General features: G+C 43.9%; 1 protein-coding gene and 1 long non-coding RNA gene across 4 annotated transcripts in view; one reads left to right on the plus strand and one right to left on the minus strand.

The window, feature by feature from the left end:
• ECPAS (Ecm29 proteasome adaptor and scaffold) overlaps nt 1-12,178 on the plus strand; it is a 63,000-nt gene extending 50,822 nt beyond the window's left edge. For all 3 annotated transcript variants that reach the window (XM_028711377.2, XM_028711376.2, XM_028711378.2), the window contains 10 exons: nt 12-78; nt 452-643; nt 1,134-1,342; nt 2,649-2,692; nt 2,797-2,989; nt 3,701-3,836; nt 4,988-5,093; nt 6,401-6,489; nt 7,428-7,499; nt 9,314-12,178. In XM_028711377.2, coding sequence (XP_028567210.2) covers nt 12-78; nt 452-643; nt 1,134-1,342; nt 2,649-2,692; nt 2,797-2,989; nt 3,701-3,836; nt 4,988-5,093; nt 6,401-6,489; nt 7,428-7,499; nt 9,314-9,453 — 1,248 coding nt within the window. In that variant the 3' untranslated portion in view covers nt 9,454-12,178. The remainder of the gene's footprint in view (nt 1-11; nt 79-451; nt 644-1,133; nt 1,343-2,648; nt 2,693-2,796; nt 2,990-3,700; nt 3,837-4,987; nt 5,094-6,400; nt 6,490-7,427; nt 7,500-9,313) is intronic.
• Nucleotides 12,179-14,103: 1,925 nt separating this feature from the next.
• LOC114587989 (uncharacterized) lies at nt 14,104-20,289 on the minus strand. The gene is made up of 2 exons (XR_003704369.2): nt 19,808-20,289; nt 14,104-17,075 (listed from the first exon to the last, which is right to left on the minus strand). It is a non-coding gene; the product is annotated as an uncharacterized LOC114587989 (long non-coding RNA).
• Between the last annotated feature and the right edge of the window lies 1 nt (nt 20,290).

The raw sequence follows: 20,290 nt of genomic DNA on the forward strand, positions 1-20,290 counted from the left end.
CATTTAAAAAGACCTCACGGGACAGCAGCACTGACAAATTGCTGCAGAAGCTGAACAGTTGGTACATGGAGAAAGAAGGTATGTTTGTGTGTGCATGTGTGCATGTGCATTTTAAACCTTGTCATTTAATGAGATGATAAATATCATGAGACAGGAAAAAATATGACTGTTCTATAGCACAAAGGCAATGCTGGTATTCCTTCTGACCCATGCTCCCAAATCATCTTAAAATGAAACACGGAAGGGTCAAGATGTACCTTTCTCTGATAAATTCACCAAATAGTTGATGCTAGTGCCTGTCTCTTCATTGCTTCCATGATAAAAGTTTTTTAAAAAATTAACTAGAAGTGCCATGCATCTATATTAATTTGTGCCCCTACCTAAGAGCAGACAACTCCTCTGTGAATTGAAAGCCAGGTGGCCACACCTATAACTTTGTTCTTTACTTCAGAACAAGTCTATAAAATGGCCTGTGCGTTGACCATCCATGCCATTGGGCGCTACAGCCCAGATGTACTGAAGAATCAAGCCAGACATGTCTTGCCCCTGGCGTTCCTGGGCATGCACGAGGTCCCCGAGGAAGAAAAAGTCGAGAAGGAAGAGGGCAACCTGTGGACTGAAGTCTGGCAGGAAAATGTGCCTGGTAAGTTGGTCTAATGAGTTGTAATTGAATACGTTTAACCCCCTTGAGCTGCTATTAATGAAATAGAAAGGGTGGGATACAAATCCAAAAGTACATACAGTGGTACCTCGGGTTACAGACACTTCAGGTTACAAACTCTGCTAATCCAGAAATAGTACCTCGGGTTAAGAACTTTGCTTCAGGATGAGAACAAAAATTGTGCTGTGGTGGCGCAGTGGCAGCAGCGGGAGGCCCCATTAGCTGAAGTGGTATCTCAGGTTAAGAACAGACCACCAGAATGAATTAAGTTCTTAACCCGAGGTACCACTGTTACATTGATTTTAATAGTGAATGAACACAGTCCTCAGTTTTGGCCTCGGAGAATTCCCAAGTCACAAGATTTTCTCTCGGTAAAGATTAGAGTCGTTCTCATGAAGCTGTATTCTAAAACTAACCTGGTTCTGCTGCTCTTTACTCACCCTGTGAATCTTGTGTGTGTTTTGAAACTTAGGTACTTACGGTGGCATAAGGCTTTATATGGAGGAATTGATAGCAATCACCCAGAAAGCTTTGCAGTCCCAGTCTTGGAAGATGAAAGCTCAAGGAGCAGCCAGCATGGCGTCCATTGCAAAGCAAACTGGCTCCCTAGACCCTCCGCACTTGGGCATGGTGCTCTCTGCTCTGTTGCAAGGCCTGTCTGGGAGAACGTGGGCAGGAAAGGTAAGAAACGCAGTTACTGTGCAATGCATTTTAAGGGAGAAGGTGATTAGCCCCATACTTAAGTAGATGGGGATAAAAGACATCACAAGCATTTGTATCTTCTTCTTCTTCCTCCTCCTTTTGCATGGATGCCTTCTATTTCGATATTCTGATCTATAACGTGAAACTGGATGGGGCCTGAATATTGTTAGACCTCAATCTTGCTTTGGCAAATCTTTTCTCTCTATCCCTTGCTCTCTCCTCCCCGCATTTTGCTGCTGCTGTTCACAGCCAGGTGTTGGTGTATGAAATGTACAAATCTGGTTGGCTACAAAGGATACAGTATTTTTCGCTCTATAGCACGCACCAGACCATAAGACGCACCTAGTTTTTGGAGGAGGGAAACAAGAAAAAAAATAAATTCTGAATCTCAGAAGCCAGAACAACAAGAGGGATCGCTGCGCAGCGAAAGCAGCGATCCCTCTTGCTGTTCTGGCTTCTTGGATAGCTGCGCAGCCTGCATTCGCTCCATAAGACGCACACACATTTCCCCTTACTTTTTAGGAGGGAAAAAGTGAGTCTTATAGAGCAAAAAATACGGTAATTATTGGGTGATGTGAGGAGGAGGCATTTTAAAAGTGCTTCGTAGCTAGGGCTTGAATGAATTAGTATTTTTGTTGGCTGTATCACTTTTGCATGTGTTCCTTTGTCTTGTTTCCATATTAATCTTTAATTTTTTAATTTTAAAAAACCCCACATGAAAAGTTGCATTTCAATACGTATTACTGAGCTTATTTTATCTCAAGATAGGTATTTCTAAAGATGAGTTTTTCAGCTGAGGCATGTTTGAACATTCAAAGCAAGAAGCGTTAAAGTTGGCGGATAGCTAAGTTCCGATCTGCATGTTAGTTTAGGAGGTGCTGATTAGACCAGTCAGTTGGTATTGGAATTTCTTAAAGATGGGCTTGCTCAGGCTTTGCTACTCATAACGTTGTTCTGCAAACAATGGTCCCTGGACCCTGGACTGGCCCATAGAACCATATTTCATGGCTTACAAGGAACCGTTGGCAAGCAAAATAATCTTGAGGCTCAAGACAGCCAATATCCTTTTCTTTTATATTTTTAATGATATGGCTTGGTGGCCTAGTGTTAAAATGTGTTGGAAACTATGTTACTATTGTATGGATCATGGTATTTGAAAGTCTCTGCAATTTCTGCCCTATCCAGAGTAGTTTAAAACTCCTCTAAGTAACCACTTTCCCTGTGCACTTCAGAAATCCCATGCTAAAAATTCTTCCCATTTCTTGTTTTGTGATAACCCTTTTAGGAGGAGTTACTGAAAGCTACTGCCAGTGTTGTCTGTTCATGCAGGTAAAAAAGTCCATCTTCTACTGGTTCTGAGCTTTATAAAGGTTGGCACTATTTAATAAGGTGGGCAAACAGCGACCAAATCTGTTTGCTGTTGGTATTTTCAGCACAGAGTTGCAGAAGTCTTTACCCAACCAGCCCAGCGTTGACGACATCCTACAGGCCTTGCTGAAGGAGTGCCGGAAAGAGAACCTCAGGTACAAGATTGTGGCTCTCCGGTGCACGGCTGATGTGCTCAAGGCCACGCAGGAGAATCGGTTCAAGGAGCTGACAGACATCATCTTTCCAATAATAAAGAAGGTGAACTTTCAGTCCATGTTGCTTTTGAATAGCCCACTAAGAATGAATAATACCACCCTTTGCCCATTGTATCAAACTCGCAGACCATTCACATACATTCTCAGCATTCCTTACAACAGCTCTCTAAGGTAGGCCAGGGACGTCATCCCCATATCGCAGATAGGGGATGAAGCTGAGAATTAGCTGGCTTGTCACCCATTGGCTGAGTCACCCGTTGAGTTTGTGGCAGGACCAGGATTTTAACTGATGGCTTCCTATTTTGCTGCTCAGTCTCTTCACAGCAATATGCTTTCTGCCGCTAGCACTGGCCGAGGGGGAAACCAGCAAACCTTAACCTTCTGCAGATTCTTTTCTTAAGTACGTTGTCCTTCTGTGAGAGAATTAAATGGAGCAGCACTCATTTTAATACATGGGCTGGGATGTCCAAACAACACCATAGAGTTGGAAGAGATCTTGGAGGTCCTTGTCTTCAACATCTTGCTCCGTGCAGGTTCCTGGAGGCACCTGAAGCATCGCTGAGAAGTGGATGCCCAGCCTCTTCTTAAACACTTCCAGCAAAGGAGTGACCAGCAGCTCTCAAAGCAGCCTGTTATATAGTGTGGACCCAGATCATGCCCTTGGGAAGCCTTTCTTAATGCTATGCAAAAACTAACCTGCATTTTTCTGGTCTCTCTTTCCTCCTCCAATTTCTTTCCTCTGGTACCACTGCAGAACTGCCCTGAGAACAGTTCGCCACAGAACGATGATGAAGATGAGAATGAAAACGAGAAGGAGCTCCAGATGGAATCTCTTCTCTGTGCCTTTGAGAGTTTGGGCAAAGCGTGGCCCAGAAACCCAGAAACGCAACGTAGGTTTTTTCCTTACAAATATTTATACTAATTTTGTGCAAACTGCTTTTGAAAATCATCATCATCATCATCATCTCTATAACCATGTGGTCTACAAATCTTGTAAAATAAATATAAATAATTGAAAGGTTTAATCCCAAAAACTCAAGCGGCATTTCATCTTTAAAAAAACCCACCCTCTCCAAAAAGTCAGAGAATGAGAAGAAACTTGAGGACACTCTTTCAGAGTATTTATTGTTCTATTCGTTCAAATTGTTATTTTTTAAAAACCCCAGCTGCTTTGATATTTAGTGATTTCATTGTAGCATTATTTGTTGCATCGTTCCTTATTAGTTTTGTTACCCCATTGAAAGGTGGGATAAATATATATATTTCAGGAAATGGATAGACAGGAAAATGATTGCCAGACTATTTGATCAAGAGTGTTTTGCTATTTTTTTGGCCCTGAGTACTGCGCTGGGGACAGTAAATAAATACAATGCAAAAAAAAAAAAAAACGCAAAATACATTTGCATTCATTGTAATAATAAAAGGTGTGGATATTGTTTGTGTTTAACGACATTCAGCAGGAGATAGTTGGAATCAGACATTTGTGTTTAATGCACAGAAGTCTGCCCCCACTCTAGATGATTGCCCTCTACACCCTTTTAACCCAGGGAGGTTCAGGCAAACATCTGTACAGGGGCAATGTTGTAGTCCTGTCTAAATGTAATGAATGGGATAGTGATAAAGCAGAGTGCGTCTGCAAGTTTGCAAAATATAGGAGGCAGCTTTGAAGGGGAGCGTGGAGAACTTCCGGTGAGAATTAAGATCCGGCCTTGGCTGCTGTGTCCTAGTCTCTCCTCCCCACTCTCCGCCAACATAGCTTAATTGGCCGGTTGCTAGGATTGAACCCTACTTAGAAATGATGGCCTCTGACTTAGGGGGTCCTTGCTGCAGGTCCCACGGGGAGCAGTGTATAAATGGGAGGAGGGGGGGGCTGTGTTTTCTGCCATCTCAGCAGTCCATTGTTTTAGGTGTCTAATGGTTTTGAGCACCTGCATTTTTTAAAACCCCTGGTGATAATGTGTCTAGAGAACAGGGGGAGAATGTAGTTGTCTTCCTTACCTTTCTCTGTCTTGATTCTCTTGAAAACCTTTTCTTCCCCCAGGCTGCTATCAACAAGAGGTGTGCAAACTAATGTGCGACCGGCTGAAACTCAGTACGTGGAAAGTGCAGCTCGGAGTGCTCCAAGCTATGAAAGCTTATTTTCAAGGGTAATTTCCCTCCAGGTGCTGAACCTGCTTCTTCTCTGCCTTTTGTGCTTTCACGTGCGGTTGCGTCAAATCTCGCAAGCGCGCCGCGTGCCTCCCTTTTGTGGGGGCTTATCTGCTGATGTGAACAGAGACAGCAAAGCGGTAACTTGCTTAAGTTGTGTTTTGCAAACACCCGGTAGGCCCTGCCGTCTGTACTGTCTCCACATTTGGAGAGGAGAAGGCTGCCTTCTACATCATGTCAGAGAAAAGTAGAGAAATGGGGGCGGGGGGAGCTCTGTTTGGCCTAGATAAGTAAGATAAAGGTAAAGGGACCCCTGACCATTAGGTCCAGTCATGGCCGACTCTGGGTTTGCGGCGCTCATCTCGCTTTATTGGCCGAGGGAGCCGGCGTACAGCTTCCGGGTCATGTGGCCAGCATGACTAAGCCGCTTCTGGCAAACCAGAGCAGCACATTGAAACGCCGTTTACCTTCCCACCGGAGCCGTACCTATTTATCTCCTTGCACTTTGACGTGCTTTCAAACTGCTAGGTTGGCAGGAGCAGGGACCGAGCAACGGGAGCTCACCCCGTCGCGGGTTCCGCCGACCTTCTGATTGGCAAGTCCTAGGCTCTGTGGTTTAACCCATAGCGCCACCTGCGTCCCAGATAAGTAGGACGCACCTCTGTAAATGATAAAAACCTTTCAGTGGGGCAGTGCGAATGATCAGCTTCAAAAGTGGTGGACGTTAAGCACCACTGTAATTTGGTCATCTGCAAATGGTCTTCTCTCTGGGATCAGCTAATGTAGTACATTTCTCCTCTGCATTCCATGACTTTATTCCAGTGCAATGCTAAGTAACCATCAGTAAAAGGGCTTCCATTTGTGCAACAGAACCACTCCCCCTCTCCTTCCCCCATGTGGAAGCCCTGTTGTCCCCGGATCGACTTTGGGGGAGGGTTGGTGGGAAACACCCAGAATGGAATTTAGGTGGTACACAGGAAGAAAAGAGGAGAAAGTCCCTTGCATCAACAGGTATTCTTTTGCTGAAGGGACTGCTTTGGCTAAAAGCCTCTGTGTGTCGTGGGCTTAAGCCCATAAACAACCCTCTCTAGCTAGGACTAATTTTTGCAAGCTGTTCCGTTTGCAGACTTACCACTAGCCAAGACTCAGAGAGTTAAAAGGGAAACGGTTTCCTGCCTCTTCCAGAGATGCTTCCCATGTTTCCTACAAATCTCTGTGATAGGCCTAAACTGGGCAGCTACTGTCCCGATATTGTCAGCAAGCTCTTTTTGACATAAGGCAACGGTGCTGTTCTTCCTTTGGGTAGGTTACTGTTGCTTGAAGCAGAACACTCAGATCCTGAGGCTTTGAGAAGAATACTGTTTGAAACCTGTTCCTCTATCACCCATTCTCTAGGTAAGTATCTTGTCAGCGGTACCCAGGAAACCCATTTTAAAGCTTTAAATGACTAGCTTTCACTAGCAGAAGAGAGTGGAGCCTTTTGCGCTTTTGGAATTTCTTGTATCCATCTGTATTGAACCTCTCTTGGAGACAGATGGAGGGGCTGTGGGAACTAATGGATTCATGCATGACTAAAAGAGACTCCCCACTTCTGACTTTTATAGAGGGTGGTGGGACAGAGGTAGGGGTGGGGGTGGACCTTACTTTTTTCATCTTTGTTCTCCTCAACAGAATCCTACTCGTGTGTGGGATTATAACATCAGAAGATACTAGAATTCTGCCCTGTAGCCTTTTAGATATGGGAACAGGGAAGAGACTCATTTTTGAATGCTCCATATTTTGCGGGGAGGGCAGTTGTGAACTTGTGGTGGGTAAGACAGTTGTATCCCCATTAACTATATGCATATGGGTCATTGCATTAAATCACATAAATAAATGCTGGGTTCTCATTTAACTTCGGACCAAAGTTCTTCCCTGGCAAACGTTTTGTCGTTTCTTTGAACAATAACAATACAGGGGCACCTCGGGTTACAAACACTTTGGGTTACAAACTCTGCTAACCCGGAAGTAGTACCTCGGGTTGAGAACTTTGCCCCAGGATGAGAACGGAAATTGCGCACCGGCGGCCCGGCCGCAGCGGGAAGCCCCCATTAGTGAAAGCACGTCTCAGGTTAAAAACGGTTTCGGGTTAAGAACAGACCTCCGGAATGAATTAAGTTCGTAACCTGAGGTACCACTGTAAATCTGTGCCAAAATTGGGGCTAGAAGAAATTAAGAAGTGCATGTTTCCCTGCAAGATGCTTAAAAGGTGTATGTGGCCCATATGCACCACTGACATGAAGTTACATTTCCCTCAGGTTATATTCACTCTTGACTAATGTTTGTTCCCTCAGAGAATAGAAGCTACACCTCCATAAGAACTGAAGCCTTGTCAGTGATAGAAGTACTGCTCACAAAACTTGAAGGCAAGTTTTTTTCATGATTTTAGAAATGTTGATCAGCCAGGTTGTCTCTTAACTCCAGAAGGCTAAAGAATGCTGCAGTTCAGTGCTAGTCTAGACTGATTTTAAAGCAATAATTGGTATAGATTTATTGGGGTGAGTACTCTGCTCTTTTTGCTTTGCAGGGTAGTTTTGGTCAGGCTGCTTCCCATTTTGTATTATGGAAGCTCAGTTTCTGTGCATGAACTGCATAAGAGTCACACCAGTTGTTTGTTTGACATAAATTTACCTGCTTGTATTTGCTTTATTTTGTATTTACTCATTTTTGTTGGGAGCCAGCCAGTGGCTAGGGCAACCATATGGGCATATACTGTATTTTTCGCTCTATAGGACACACTTTCCCCCCTCCAAAAATTAAGGGGAAATGTGTGTCCGTCCTATAGAGCGAATGCAGGCTGCGCGGCTAAGCCCAAAGCCAGAACAGGGAGACGGAGCGCTGCGCAGCGCTCCATCTCGCTGTTCTAGCTTGGGGTTAGCTGCGCAAAGCCTCCACAGGGCAGCGGGGTGCCTTCACCCCGCTGCCCTGCGGAAGCTACAAAGGCTGTCCCCGCATCCAGAACAGCGCGACCGAGCGCTGCGGAGCTCTCCGTCACGCTGTTCTAGCTGGCGGACGGCTGTGCAAAGCCTCGAAAGGAACTCACCTTTTATTTTGAATGCACAGAACGCACCTGTTTTAGAGGGGGAGAACAAGGGAACAATTCCCCCCCCCCCTGTTCTCCCCCTCCTATGGTCTGGTGCATCCTATAGAGCAGAAAATACAGTAAATTGTTGTTGTTATCGACAGAAATAATAATAAAACTTTTTGATGTTTGAAAACCACATTTCGTAAAAAACAAACAAACCAAGGAGTATCATTATGGGGATAAGGGGAAACCTAACAGAAGGCTTTGGAAAGGAGCTCAAGACACAGAAGTTCTGCCACCTAGGCTCTTGTAGTCATTTCTAGGCGTCGTCTTGTATGGTTTGCAAAATGCCACTAGGATATGTTGGCAAATGCCTTTGCAGATAAAGGGTAGAATTGTTATTTTGGGGCTTGTATTCCTACAGTCCCTGTTTCCTGCTATCAAGCGCTTTACATTGCCCATGTGTATCTGCTTCTCAAAACCAAGCTGAACATCTTATTGGCTTCGTGTGTTTGGTAACATCAAAACTAAACCTCTGGTGTGTGTTCCATGTGTTGGAGCTGCCTTTGAAAGTTCCTGGTGCAGCAGCTGGACCCAGGAGTAAGCAGTGTGATGGACTCCAGAACTTGATGGGCTGCATTTCCCATCAGCCAAATTTCCCTTTGGCTATTCTGGCTGAGGCAGATGGCACCGTTGGCTCCCGTTGGGTACGCCAGCCACTGCATTAAGTTTAGGAACACCTTTCAAAGGCACCCCCACAAATAATGCACATGACTCGAGGGACCATATAACCCCAGTCCTGAAGGAAGTTACACTGGTTACCAGTTAGTTTCTAATCTTTCAAGCCGTCAGTGATCTGGATATCTGAAGAAGCACTTCTCCCATGTTTGTCCATATTTATTTCTATATTATCCTTGATATCATCTGAAGGCTCTTCCACCGCCTTCAGATGATATCAAGGATAATATAGTTCCCAGGGCTGCCTTCTTACTTGTCACTATCCAGAACCCACTGATGCTTCTTACTGTATTTTAACTAATCTTTTAATGACTTTTTGTTGTTGTTATAAGCTATTTTTATGGCTTGAAAAGCCCAGTAAGTGGGAATGCATGAAATAACATGATGATGTCCTTCTGCCTCCCTCTCCTTATGTAGAGTCCAGACAGTGGGGGAGCCTGAACACAGAAAGCAGAGAAGTCCTCATTGGCTCCTTAACAGCCCTGATGTTGGACAGCAGGCCTGAGCTACAAGAGAAAGCCACTTTGCTAAAGAAAATCTTAGAAAAACTCGATTGAATTGACAGCCAACCAAGTGCCATGCGAAACGAAACAAGCGAAAGCCCGCAGTGAGCTCTGAATACAGAGAGGGAACGTAAAGACGACTCTGTAGCATGCATCATTCCTTGGCTAAAATAAAGAACACCTTGAATTCTGTTCCCCATTAATTTTCTCCACCTCCTCTCTCTCTCCCCCCCCTCCAATTTTGTGTAACCATTTCAAGCAGTTTGGCTAGAATGAAAGCCTCGAGCGTATTAAAAAAAACCCAAAAGCACACAACCGTAAACCCAAGCTATGTAATGAATTTTTGGGGAATTGTCCCGGCCTGCGTGCAAATAAAGGAGGGGAAGAAGCACCTCGTTTGAAAAATTAACACCAGCCAAAATCTTTGGTGTGTACCTGGAAATGATGTTTGTAAGAATTTTCAAAAGGTGTTCATTGGAGCACTGGAGATCAAATACTCTGGCCTGTATCTTTCATGTGGAGTAATTATTACTTAGTGTTGTATTGCTAGGACTCTGGGTCTTTTTAGAACAAGGTAAGCTAATGCTAATATGGAGAGGTCCACCTTCTGTTGGTTTAGCCTGACTTCCCTTTTGGAATCCCCTTGATGTGTTCTGGTCCTCCTGGTCCCCATACTGCCACGTCATCCGATGTAAAAATGGAGCAATTGCACACTGGAAAGCACTTTAATTAGCTGTCTGGAAACAAGGGTGTACTTGGTTTTAAACAAGCAAAAAAGGAGCACTGCCCTTTCCCGAAATAAGTTTTGCATGACACTCAGAAACAGCAAAACCCTTATCCAAAATAATGGTTTTCAAGAGTGCTCTGCATTTTCCACGAACTGTCTCATAGTAGGCTTCCTTTCCTCAGGTTTGTAACCCCCGTCTTGCTTTGAAAAACTGTACGTGTTTTAACATTATTAAGAAGGTGCAGTTAAATAACAGCGTTATATCTGACACGGCATATTCTGGTTTATAAGAAAGTACTTTTGTTTTTCTGGGTAAGGCTTAACGTTGCATCCATTTAAGAGAGTGGAAACGCATTGCATTAAGCAGCCCCCTTTTCTTTAGTGGCAAAAGCATTTTTGGGGAGGGAGGGGGAAATGACATTTGCTCCAGTTTTAATAAAGGCTCCCTAGACGGGGCAGTTAAAACGTTTTAGAACTTCACAGCCACAGAATACCGTGTAGGAAATAACGTGTGCTACTTGCTAACAGTTTTGTCATGTGTGGTGTCCTTGCCCGTAAGATGTTTGTAGGATTTGTTTCACATGAAGATCTATATGCAGGTAGCACGTTAATTCCTACATGGAAGTGCCTTCTGCGTAGGAATTTTGCAATGTACAAAACTGACCACTGGTTCTGCTTGATTGGCACAGTTGCCCTGTGGCACCTTGGAGGGCTGCCTGACTCAGCCAGGATTACTTGGATGCATCAGTTATATGAATCGATCCTCCCGCAGTGCAACAAGCCCCTTTCCAGGTGCCTTTGATCACGAACCATCGGCATCTGCATGGACTGCTCCCTCGCAGAGACACTTCATATACATTTGGTGCATACATCCCGAGGTGCGAGGGCACAAGCTGTTTGTAAATTGGCCTTTTTAGGGAGGTTCAGGACATTTGACAGAAAAAGGGGGGTGTTTAGGGCTGCTTCACATTTAAAGGCCACCCAGAATTCCTGGGGTGGGGGTTACATGCCTGTATCCTGAGGTTACAGGTTACCTCAAAATGGCGGCGAGAGGCATGTTCCCGATGTGTTACGATCTCGCTCCGTGGAAGTCTACTGAGAAATTAATGACTGGTGTGTGTGTGTGTGTGTGTCTCATGTGTGTCGTCAGACTCTTTTGTCTGTTGGTTAAAGGCCTTTGTCTTCTACCTAGCACTGCCCCGTAGCTAAGGAATAGTAAAGCTGGTCTAAAAGATTTTAATGTATTACGGAAAGCTGCTTGTTGTTTACGCTGAGTTTGAATTTGCCAAGCACATCTGTAAAACGGAATGTTTGTAGGCATAAGATCTTTGCATAACTTTTAACGAAATAGCCCATTTTGTCTCGCAGGAGCTCTCTCTCTCTCTTTTTGTATTACGCAGAAATGTCAAGTGTTGCTCTTTTTCTTTCTTTTTGCAACAGTTGTTTTGAGTGTTTTAATAGAACCTGTGACAACCATATATATATATATATGACATGTGCTAGGTCTCCGATATGACTCTTCAGCAACGGCTTCAGTATTTTGAGGTGGAATCTAAAAACTTGAGTTTGGAACAGCTGCTGTAGTAAGTATTTCCAAATGGAAATTTATATTAACCGTACTGAATACTAAAATTCCAGAATAAGAACTACCTGGAATGTGCAAGTTTGGTGAATAGCTTCTCTGAATAGCTTTTTTTCTTCTAAATTTAGATTATGAACTTACCAAACAAACATGTGCCTCTATGAGAAACCTACCTGCAAAAAAAAAAAGTTGACTTAGAGGTCAGATACCCGTCCCTCTTTTAAATTTGTTGACTTGATAGGAAAAAAGTGGCCTTTGGAGAGTTATGTTTTCCTCTGAAAACAATTGCACTATAAAACACTGTTGCCCAAATGTGGGCGCTTGTGCTGCTGTTTAATGCTGCTTTGTATACCTGGATTGAAGTGTGTAAATTTGACACTATAGCACCCGCTGAATTTACAAACTTGTTTTGTGTTTTAAAGATTTCTAATGTTGCAAGGAAAAGGTCTCCATTAAATTCACTACATTCATTTTCTGTATCTGGATGTCAAGTTATGTAAGTGGATTGACCGAAAAAAACCTCCCCACCAAAAGGGTAACATTAAAATAAAGGCACATGACCTCCTCTTGGATAGAACTGGTAATTCTGTTGGCGGTGGAGGGTGTACAGAATGGGTTATCTGCTCCCATTTGCTCTTGAGACAGGGCTATGCAAATCCAGCAGGAGGAAACCCATCCCCATTTCAACCCTCCCTGCTACTTGGAGAGACACATGACCTTTGGGGAGCCCATGGAGTCACATGACCTTTGGGGAGGCCATGGTTGGGTATTTCCTGTGGGATGAAAAATTTCCCCTCCATTCCAATCACGGGTAGGGGCTGGCCTTTCATTCTCTCTGCAAGTCAGAATCACCGATTACAGTGGTACCTTGAGTTACATACGCTTCAGGTTACAGACTCCGCTAACCCAGAAATATTGCCTCAGGTTAAGAACTTTGCTTCAGGATGAGAACAGAAATCGCATGATGGCGGCGCAGCAGCAGGAGGCCCCATTAGCTAAAGTGGTGCTTCAGGTTAAGAACAGTTTCAGGTTAAGAATGGACATCCAGAACGAATTAAGTACTTAACCCAAGGTACCACTGTACATATTAAAAATTTCTCTCCTGCCCTTCCTCTCAAAAGGAGCCCAGGTGGCAAAAACACAAAGCGATAAAACAAATACTCTATTCAAAAGGCTTGTTGCAAGAGGACGTTTGTCTCGCAGTGGCACTGGGAAGACAACAGAAGCAGTGCCTCTCTAACACGAGGGAATGCCAAAGGGCAACACTAAAGGCCGGGTTCTTGCATTGTGCAGAACAGACCTGATAAGATGATAGTTGCAGGAGGCCTTCACTTGCAGAAGGCAGTGATCAGCTGGCTATATAAAGCGTGAGATGATATGTCAGGTATCCTGGCCCCAAGCAGCATAGGGCTGCAGGCACCCAAACCAGAACCTTGGAAAAACAACAACAAGAGAAGAGTTTGGATTTGATATCCCGCCTTTCACTCCCTTTAAGGAGTCTCAAAGCGGCTAACATTCTCCTTTCCTTCCCTCCCCCACAACAAACACTCTGTGAGGTGAGTGAGGCTGAGAGACTTCAAGGAAGTGTGACTAGCTTAAGGTCACCCAGCAGCTGCAAGTGGAGGAGCGGGGAAGCGAACCCGGTTCCCCAGATTAGGAGACTACCGCTCTTAACCACTACACCACACCGGCTCTCAACACTGAATTTAGCTAAGTGACAAATGCAACAATGAATGTGCAGCTGCATAAACTGCTTTTAAACCATCTTCCAGGATTATCCCATCATAAAACCGATCTCAGATACGCACACCGTTATCTTAAGATTTCTGACTGCAAGCCCCTATGTTTATCACTTCAGTAACCTGGAAAAATATCAACTGTTTACATATTCAGTGTCATGAGTCATGAACAGAGAAAACACCCAGGACTGTTACACTCAACTGTAGCGGTATTTGTGACTTCTTGACTCTTGCTGTGTGTGGCAGGCCATCGGAGCTATTGCTCCAGCCATTCATCCGAGGACTGACATTGTTGCTCACCTGTGGCAATGTTCTGTACTGAGCTAAAAGAGAAAGAGCTCTCCACCTTTACTTCCCCTTCCCCTTCCTTCCCATACAGCTGAATCTATTTTAGTTATTTTCCTTGGCATCATTATTTGGTATTTTGACACAACTTCACAAGTTCATGAAGTTACAGGCCATAATCCAGAGAGCGGCAGGACTCTGCTGCAAACACAGCTTCACAAAAGCAGACTGCTTATTTTACTAAGGGCGAAGGTTCTATGCTCCTATCTTCCCAAGATGCAGACGTTAAAGAGGAAACCCACCCTCAGAACATCAGGGACTAATCTAAGCCACGACACTTAAGTCATACACTGCATACAATACACAAGAGGTTTCCAAGAAAATATTATTGTTGTAGAATGCACAAGAATTGCTTTTAAGAAGACAAACCTTTGTCAGATGTACTTAGGTTTTCACAAAACAGTAAATTTCCCTAATCGTTGAGGAACAAAAAATACTGCACTTGGAACGAAACGTATCAGCATTTGGCAAACAACAAATTAAACCAACAGTTGAACAATGAAATAAAACTAAAACCGCAGCACACACTGAAAAGATCTCAGGTGCAACGTGACATGGAGATTTTCGCATGTTTACTTTGTAAACCTTGCACGTTGGAAGGTGTATGAATATTTCCTATTATACAGATGGGAAAAGTGGCAAGTTTATATTTTGTCTTTTCCAACGTAGGAAGAGCCAAGAGACAAATATATTGGAGTTAAAAGAGATAAAAACAGTTTGCCACTAGTATTCCCTCAACTGTGTTCTGTACAAAGTTTGGCTGTAATCGGTGCCCACCCCAAACTCTTAAAGAGCAACAAGGAGACATAGGGCATTTATATTGCTTTTATTCACCAGGATAAGCTTGGCAATTATTCAGCCCAGTAGTCGTACCTTTGAAGTCGAACAGAATCCGTTCCAGAAGTCTGTTCTTCTTCCAAAACGTCCGAAAACCAAACCACAGCTTCTGATTGGCTACAGGAAGCTCCTGTAGCCAACCGGAAGCCGTGGAAGCCCCATTGGACGTTCAGCTTCCAAAAATAGTTCACAAACCGGTTTGCGACGTTCGGAAGCCAAAACGTTTGGGAACTAAGTTGTTGGAAAACCAAGGTACGACTGTACTTGGCTTTTTCTAATTTACACTCTCATGATCTGCAAATATGCTAGCCGTTTAAGTGTGCAGCATGCATGATGGTCTTAACACAGACAGGGGTGAGGCATCTCTGTGATGGGGGAAACGCCAGTCAACCCTGATCATTGCTTTGCTACATGGGGCTCAACGGCAGCTGTAGTTGCAAGACCACCGGGAATGTCAAATGTCCCCCATCACTGTTTGGATGCAATCGACTGCTTGTCAGTTGGGCACAAAAGCATGGCTTCTTACGACCCCGTTTAAAAAACAGCATTTGTGCAGGATCAGGTCCATTCTATGCAGGACCAGGTAAATATTAAAGGAAATCACTTGCCTGTTTTCACGTTTATGCATTTAAATGCCTGGGTGTCAGCACAGGTTTCGGGTGGCTTCTGAAGGGTATGTGAAGAAGGGGCAGGTGGGGAGAGCAACACGGATGGCACCGTTCATCATATCAGATACACTGGAAGCGATGGTCTTAAAAACCACTACTGCTTTTCAATCAACAATCCCCAGACAGAAAGAGACAGTTGCATTATTTCACCCAGCACCATGCTGTATAAGAAAAAGTGACAAGTCCAGAATCCCATTCAAATTGTCCTCTTTACCCCATTAAGCTGACATTTATACAAAACTTTTTGCTCTGACTATAAGCGAAATGGAGCCTCGGATGCATGTCTAAGGTAAAGTGACTCGATTCCAAATAGTACAGTGGTACCTCGGGTTACATACGCTTTAGGTTACAGACGCTTCAGGTTACAGACTTTACTAACTCAGAAATAGTACCTCAGGTTAAGAACTTTGCTTCAGGATGAGAACAGAAATAATGCTCTGGTGGCACAGCGGCAGTGGGAGGCCATATTAGCTAAAGTGGTCTTCAGGTTAAGAACAGTTTCAGGTTAAGAACGGACCTCCGGAACGAATTAAGTACTTAACCCGAGGTACCACTGTATTCCCTCCTCCTTTATTCTGCTGCAGAGGCAGTTTTAGGGCTCTTACAGGGTCCTCATGCCCTCCTTCCCAAAGCTGAGCAAATGCTTACAGGGCTTTGGGTTTTCTTTAAAAAAAGGTAAAGGACCCCTGGACGGTTAAGTCCAGTCAAAGGCGACTATGGGATGTGCCACTCATCTTGCTTTCAGGTCGAGGGAGCTGGTGTTGGCCCACAGACAGCTTTCTGGGTCATGTGGCCAGCATGCCTAAACTGCTTCTGGCACAATGGGACACCGTGACGGAAACCAGAGCGCACAGAAACGCTGTTTACCTTCTTGCCTATTTATCTACTTGCACTGGCGTGCTTTTGAACTGCAAGGTTGGCAGGAGCTGGGACAGAGCGACGGGAGCTCACCCTGTCGCGGGGATTTGAACTGCCGACCTTCTGATCGGCAAGCCCAAGAGGCTCAGTGGCACCATATCACCAAGGTTGGAGAAACTCAGGCCCAGGGACCAAATACAACTGGCCCTCTGAGTCCTCCTCAGGCCACACTCCACACTGGCCACCATTTGGAGGACAGAGAGGGGTGTTTGAGTGTGCATAGATGCTACCTTAACGTACAAAGCAAAAAGTTGCAATCATAGCTCCAACCACTTCTGCTCCTGGTCTCCACCACAAGCATGTGACCCTCAGAAATTTGCCAGTGGCTGAGAGGGGCTTGTCACTCCTGTTTCCCCCCACATGCTGTTGCATCGGGAGAGCAGAGGAACATCACATTCCCTTCACCAGTGGCATCTTTCAAAAGCGCCGTGGAACTTCACCAACCCACACTGGAAAACGTCTTTAAAACGACAACAGGACATCGCGTTCCTGCACACTGGTATAGAAAGGCCGGCCAAAGTGAAACAAATGCAAACCAGCCTTGATCTTCTCAGCTAAAGCCATCACTATGTACAGATCGCCCTCTGCTGTTAAGTCCAGGTCTATCTTCAAGTTCCGGAGTGATTTCAGAGGCTTTCCCCCTTTTTGCCTGTGGGATGACAGGGAAAACTGTGGTTGAGCAAAATATTTTCATTTCAAACCATGCCAGGGCACTGAACGCACTGCTTCCGCAAGCTCTTATATACTTATGTATCGTCTTCTATACATTTGATGAGAGTTAAGGCTTTTCTGTGGAGGACCAACAAGAATTGGGCAAGGAAGACCCTCCTCAGAGACAATCCAGCTTTCAAACAAAAGACCTGTTAAAAAACGGCCACACAGGAAAAATCAGCAAACGGTCTCATCTACTGGCATTTTCTCATCAGTTCTATTCTAGCAAAATACTCATCGTGATGGGAGGTGCATGAGCTTGTGCGCTGCAGGGACTCTGGGGAGATGCAGCACATCTCTGAGTGCACGACACAAACAGATGCATTACAAACAAAATCTACCATTCATTTTGAAAGCATGAATACATCAACGTGTTTTTCCAGTTATATGCATTGCCCTTTCTAATCTGTTTATGCGGTGGTTACATTCGGAGCCTATGTTTAACACGATATGTATTATGTGGCATTATAGACTTGGTAATATTTTTGCAGAACTTGTAAAAAAAATATTGTCAAGATTAAAGAGCAGGTCTGAATCTGTAACTCTCGTAACTTGCTACAATGCTGGGAACTGGCTTTTACAAAGAAATAGACGGGAGACAGACCCACCCATGTTTAGATACTAGCAGCCAACAAACTACTTGAGTGAGCCCCTGACTTAAAACCTCAGAAGGGTCACTGAAATCAGTGGTTTGTTGAATATTATGCTAAATACTCCATCTTAACAATAATGCTTTTATTTCTACACCCCTTAAGTACACTTGAAGCTTTCCCCATGTATAAGATGCCCTCTATTTTTGGGGACTCAAATTTAAGAAAGGGGGGGGGAGAGAAGGATTGCTCAGGGTTGCCAAGCTTTTTTTAGGGGGGGGTTGCCGAAAACCACTCACCCGCACGCATCGCAAAATACACCTCCCGTCTGTCCCATCGCCGACAGAAGCTGACAATCGCCTGCCCAACTGCCAGAGCATCAGCCAATCAACACCACCCATCGACGCAGCAACCAATAACATGCACAATAGCCGCTGACAGCCGAGGCAGCAACCAATGTGCACTACCCATGTATAAGACGACCCCAACTTTTTTTGCATTATTTTACAAGAAAAAAACATAAGTCTTATAAATGGAAAAGTACGGTGTGTGTGTGTGTGTGTGTGTGTGTGTGTGTGTGTGTGTGTGTATTAATGTCATAACAGGCAAGTAAATGTGACCTTTCAATTAAAAATAAGGCTTTACTGATGTTTAGTTCAGCATCTTACAGTTCAGTTCTTAGCACGTTTACAGTCCCACCAAGTCTAACAGGACTTGATCCCTAGTATGCTGGTTTGGGATTGCAGCCTTGACTACATTCTTACACACACACACCTGTGGGAGCAAGCTCCACTGAATTTAAGTGGGGGCTCGCTTGCTCAGGCCTGAATTGTAAGACTTCAAGCGTTCTCCACAGAGAATTGGGGCTACAATCCTAACCTGCTCCTGTCTTGAATTCAATGGGACTTTCCTCTGAGTAGATGTGGTTAAGGCTGAAGCCTCAGTGAAACACCCTTACATTTCGGTTCAGAGATACTTACTCGACTCGTTTTATGACTTTAGTTAACCAAATGTTTGTACTGCCTTAATCGTTTCACATGAAATATTTAATGCACCAGTGAAAATGGTGAAAAGCAAATAATTAAAGCATTCCAAAGGGAATAGACAACAGAGTGAAAAGAGATTAAAACCTGTCAACGTCTACATGTTTTGGATATGCAGGTCCAATTTTTAAAAAACGCTTAAAATGCTTATGAGTAAACAAGCAATGATGACCCATGAAAATGAAAGAGACTGCAAACTTTTGATTCAAGCAGCGTTATCACTGAAACTTTATTTCTTTTTAAAAAAACAATAACCATATGATTTGAAGTTTCAGTTTGAGGCTATGCTTCTCAACTGCTGATGCATGCCTTATTACAGAGACAGGAACCCTGTGGTGGTAATGGGAGTTCCTTTCAATCCTCATGTCTTGTCAGCATTTGAACAAATTGCTAGATTGCTTCTCCATCCCTTCCCAACTAATTCAGGATGTGTAGCTGATCAACCACAAACAGGGTACGATTCCTTCCTTCTGACAGAACCACAACTGGCCCATGAATACTTACCCCTGTCAGAAAGGGGAAAAGAACTGTAGGGTTTGCAGTTTTGCTCACTACCACGACTGTTTGTTCCTTAAAGTACTCTGAGATTATTTAGCCACGGGTGCTTCTAGAGGTACCTAGTGAATTTGGACTGCCACAATTGGCAAAATTAAACCGATTCGATTTTTTAAAAAATGATTAAAGATTTCTAGAATATAATGGAAATAACTGCATGTTAAATAGGGGTCTTTCATGCTAGTAAGCGGTATGCAAATATTGTTGAGTAAATAAAATTATGTCAGTTGCAAAGCTAACTTTCACAATACATTCCCATCATTTTTGAGAGAGGTGCAAATTTAATATTTCTTCGTATTGGGAGAGCAAACAAGGAAAATATGCTTTTCCAAGAAAGCAGCACTAAGCATCAATTCAGATTAGCACTTAAAAATTATGCCTCCTTAGTTGTGCTGGATAAACTCCCTTTAACTTCGTTGTTCAGGGTGGGGGGTGGGGTGCTCGCTCAGTGGCCTGCCTACCAAAATATCTAAGTGGAAACCTTCATTTTAACCTCAAAGGGAAAATACAAAAACTGCCTGGAAAATCTTATACCCCTAGAAAAGACATCTAGTCAGAAAGAGGACAAGGTAGACATCATAATGATAAAGAGATAATTCAAAAGCTTCTAAGCACAACATTACTTCTTTTCATTAGAAACGAAGGAGCCAGTGGCATTTGGGAGAATTTAGCTGAGGAGATCAATGACCTTACCTTCAGCAATCCTTGCACAAAAAGACCCGACTCGTAATGAAAGGAGGTTTCATTTCTGCAAAGCCTCGAACACTTCCTCTCTGTTAAAGTGAGAAAGAGGCACAGTGTGCGTACCATCTGTAATACAATATCATTTTAATAGTACAGGCAGTGAAGTTTAGCCAAGAGAAAAATCGGCAGTGGTTATATATTGCACAGGAACTGGGGCAATTCTTACATATATTTTCTAACAGCTATATGTTCCCCCAGCATGCAAACTGAATATTTTGTGGCCAGAGTAATGTTCTTTTCCCCCCTTCCAGCTTGGGCACCCACCTCCACTGGACTGTCTAGAACATCACTAGAGGAAATGTCCAGCCCACCATATTGCTGTTTGGAGACCTTTTTTACAGCCTCCTTTTTTTTTTTAGGAGCCTGAATTTGCTTCACCATAGTATCGCAACAGAAACAAATAAAACAACAACACCTCCCTCTCTATGTGTG

Source organism: Podarcis muralis, chromosome 17 (assembly GCF_964188315.1).
Source record: "Podarcis muralis chromosome 17, rPodMur119.hap1.1, whole genome shotgun sequence".
NCBI classification, from domain to species: domain Eukaryota; kingdom Metazoa; phylum Chordata; class Lepidosauria; order Squamata; family Lacertidae; genus Podarcis; species Podarcis muralis.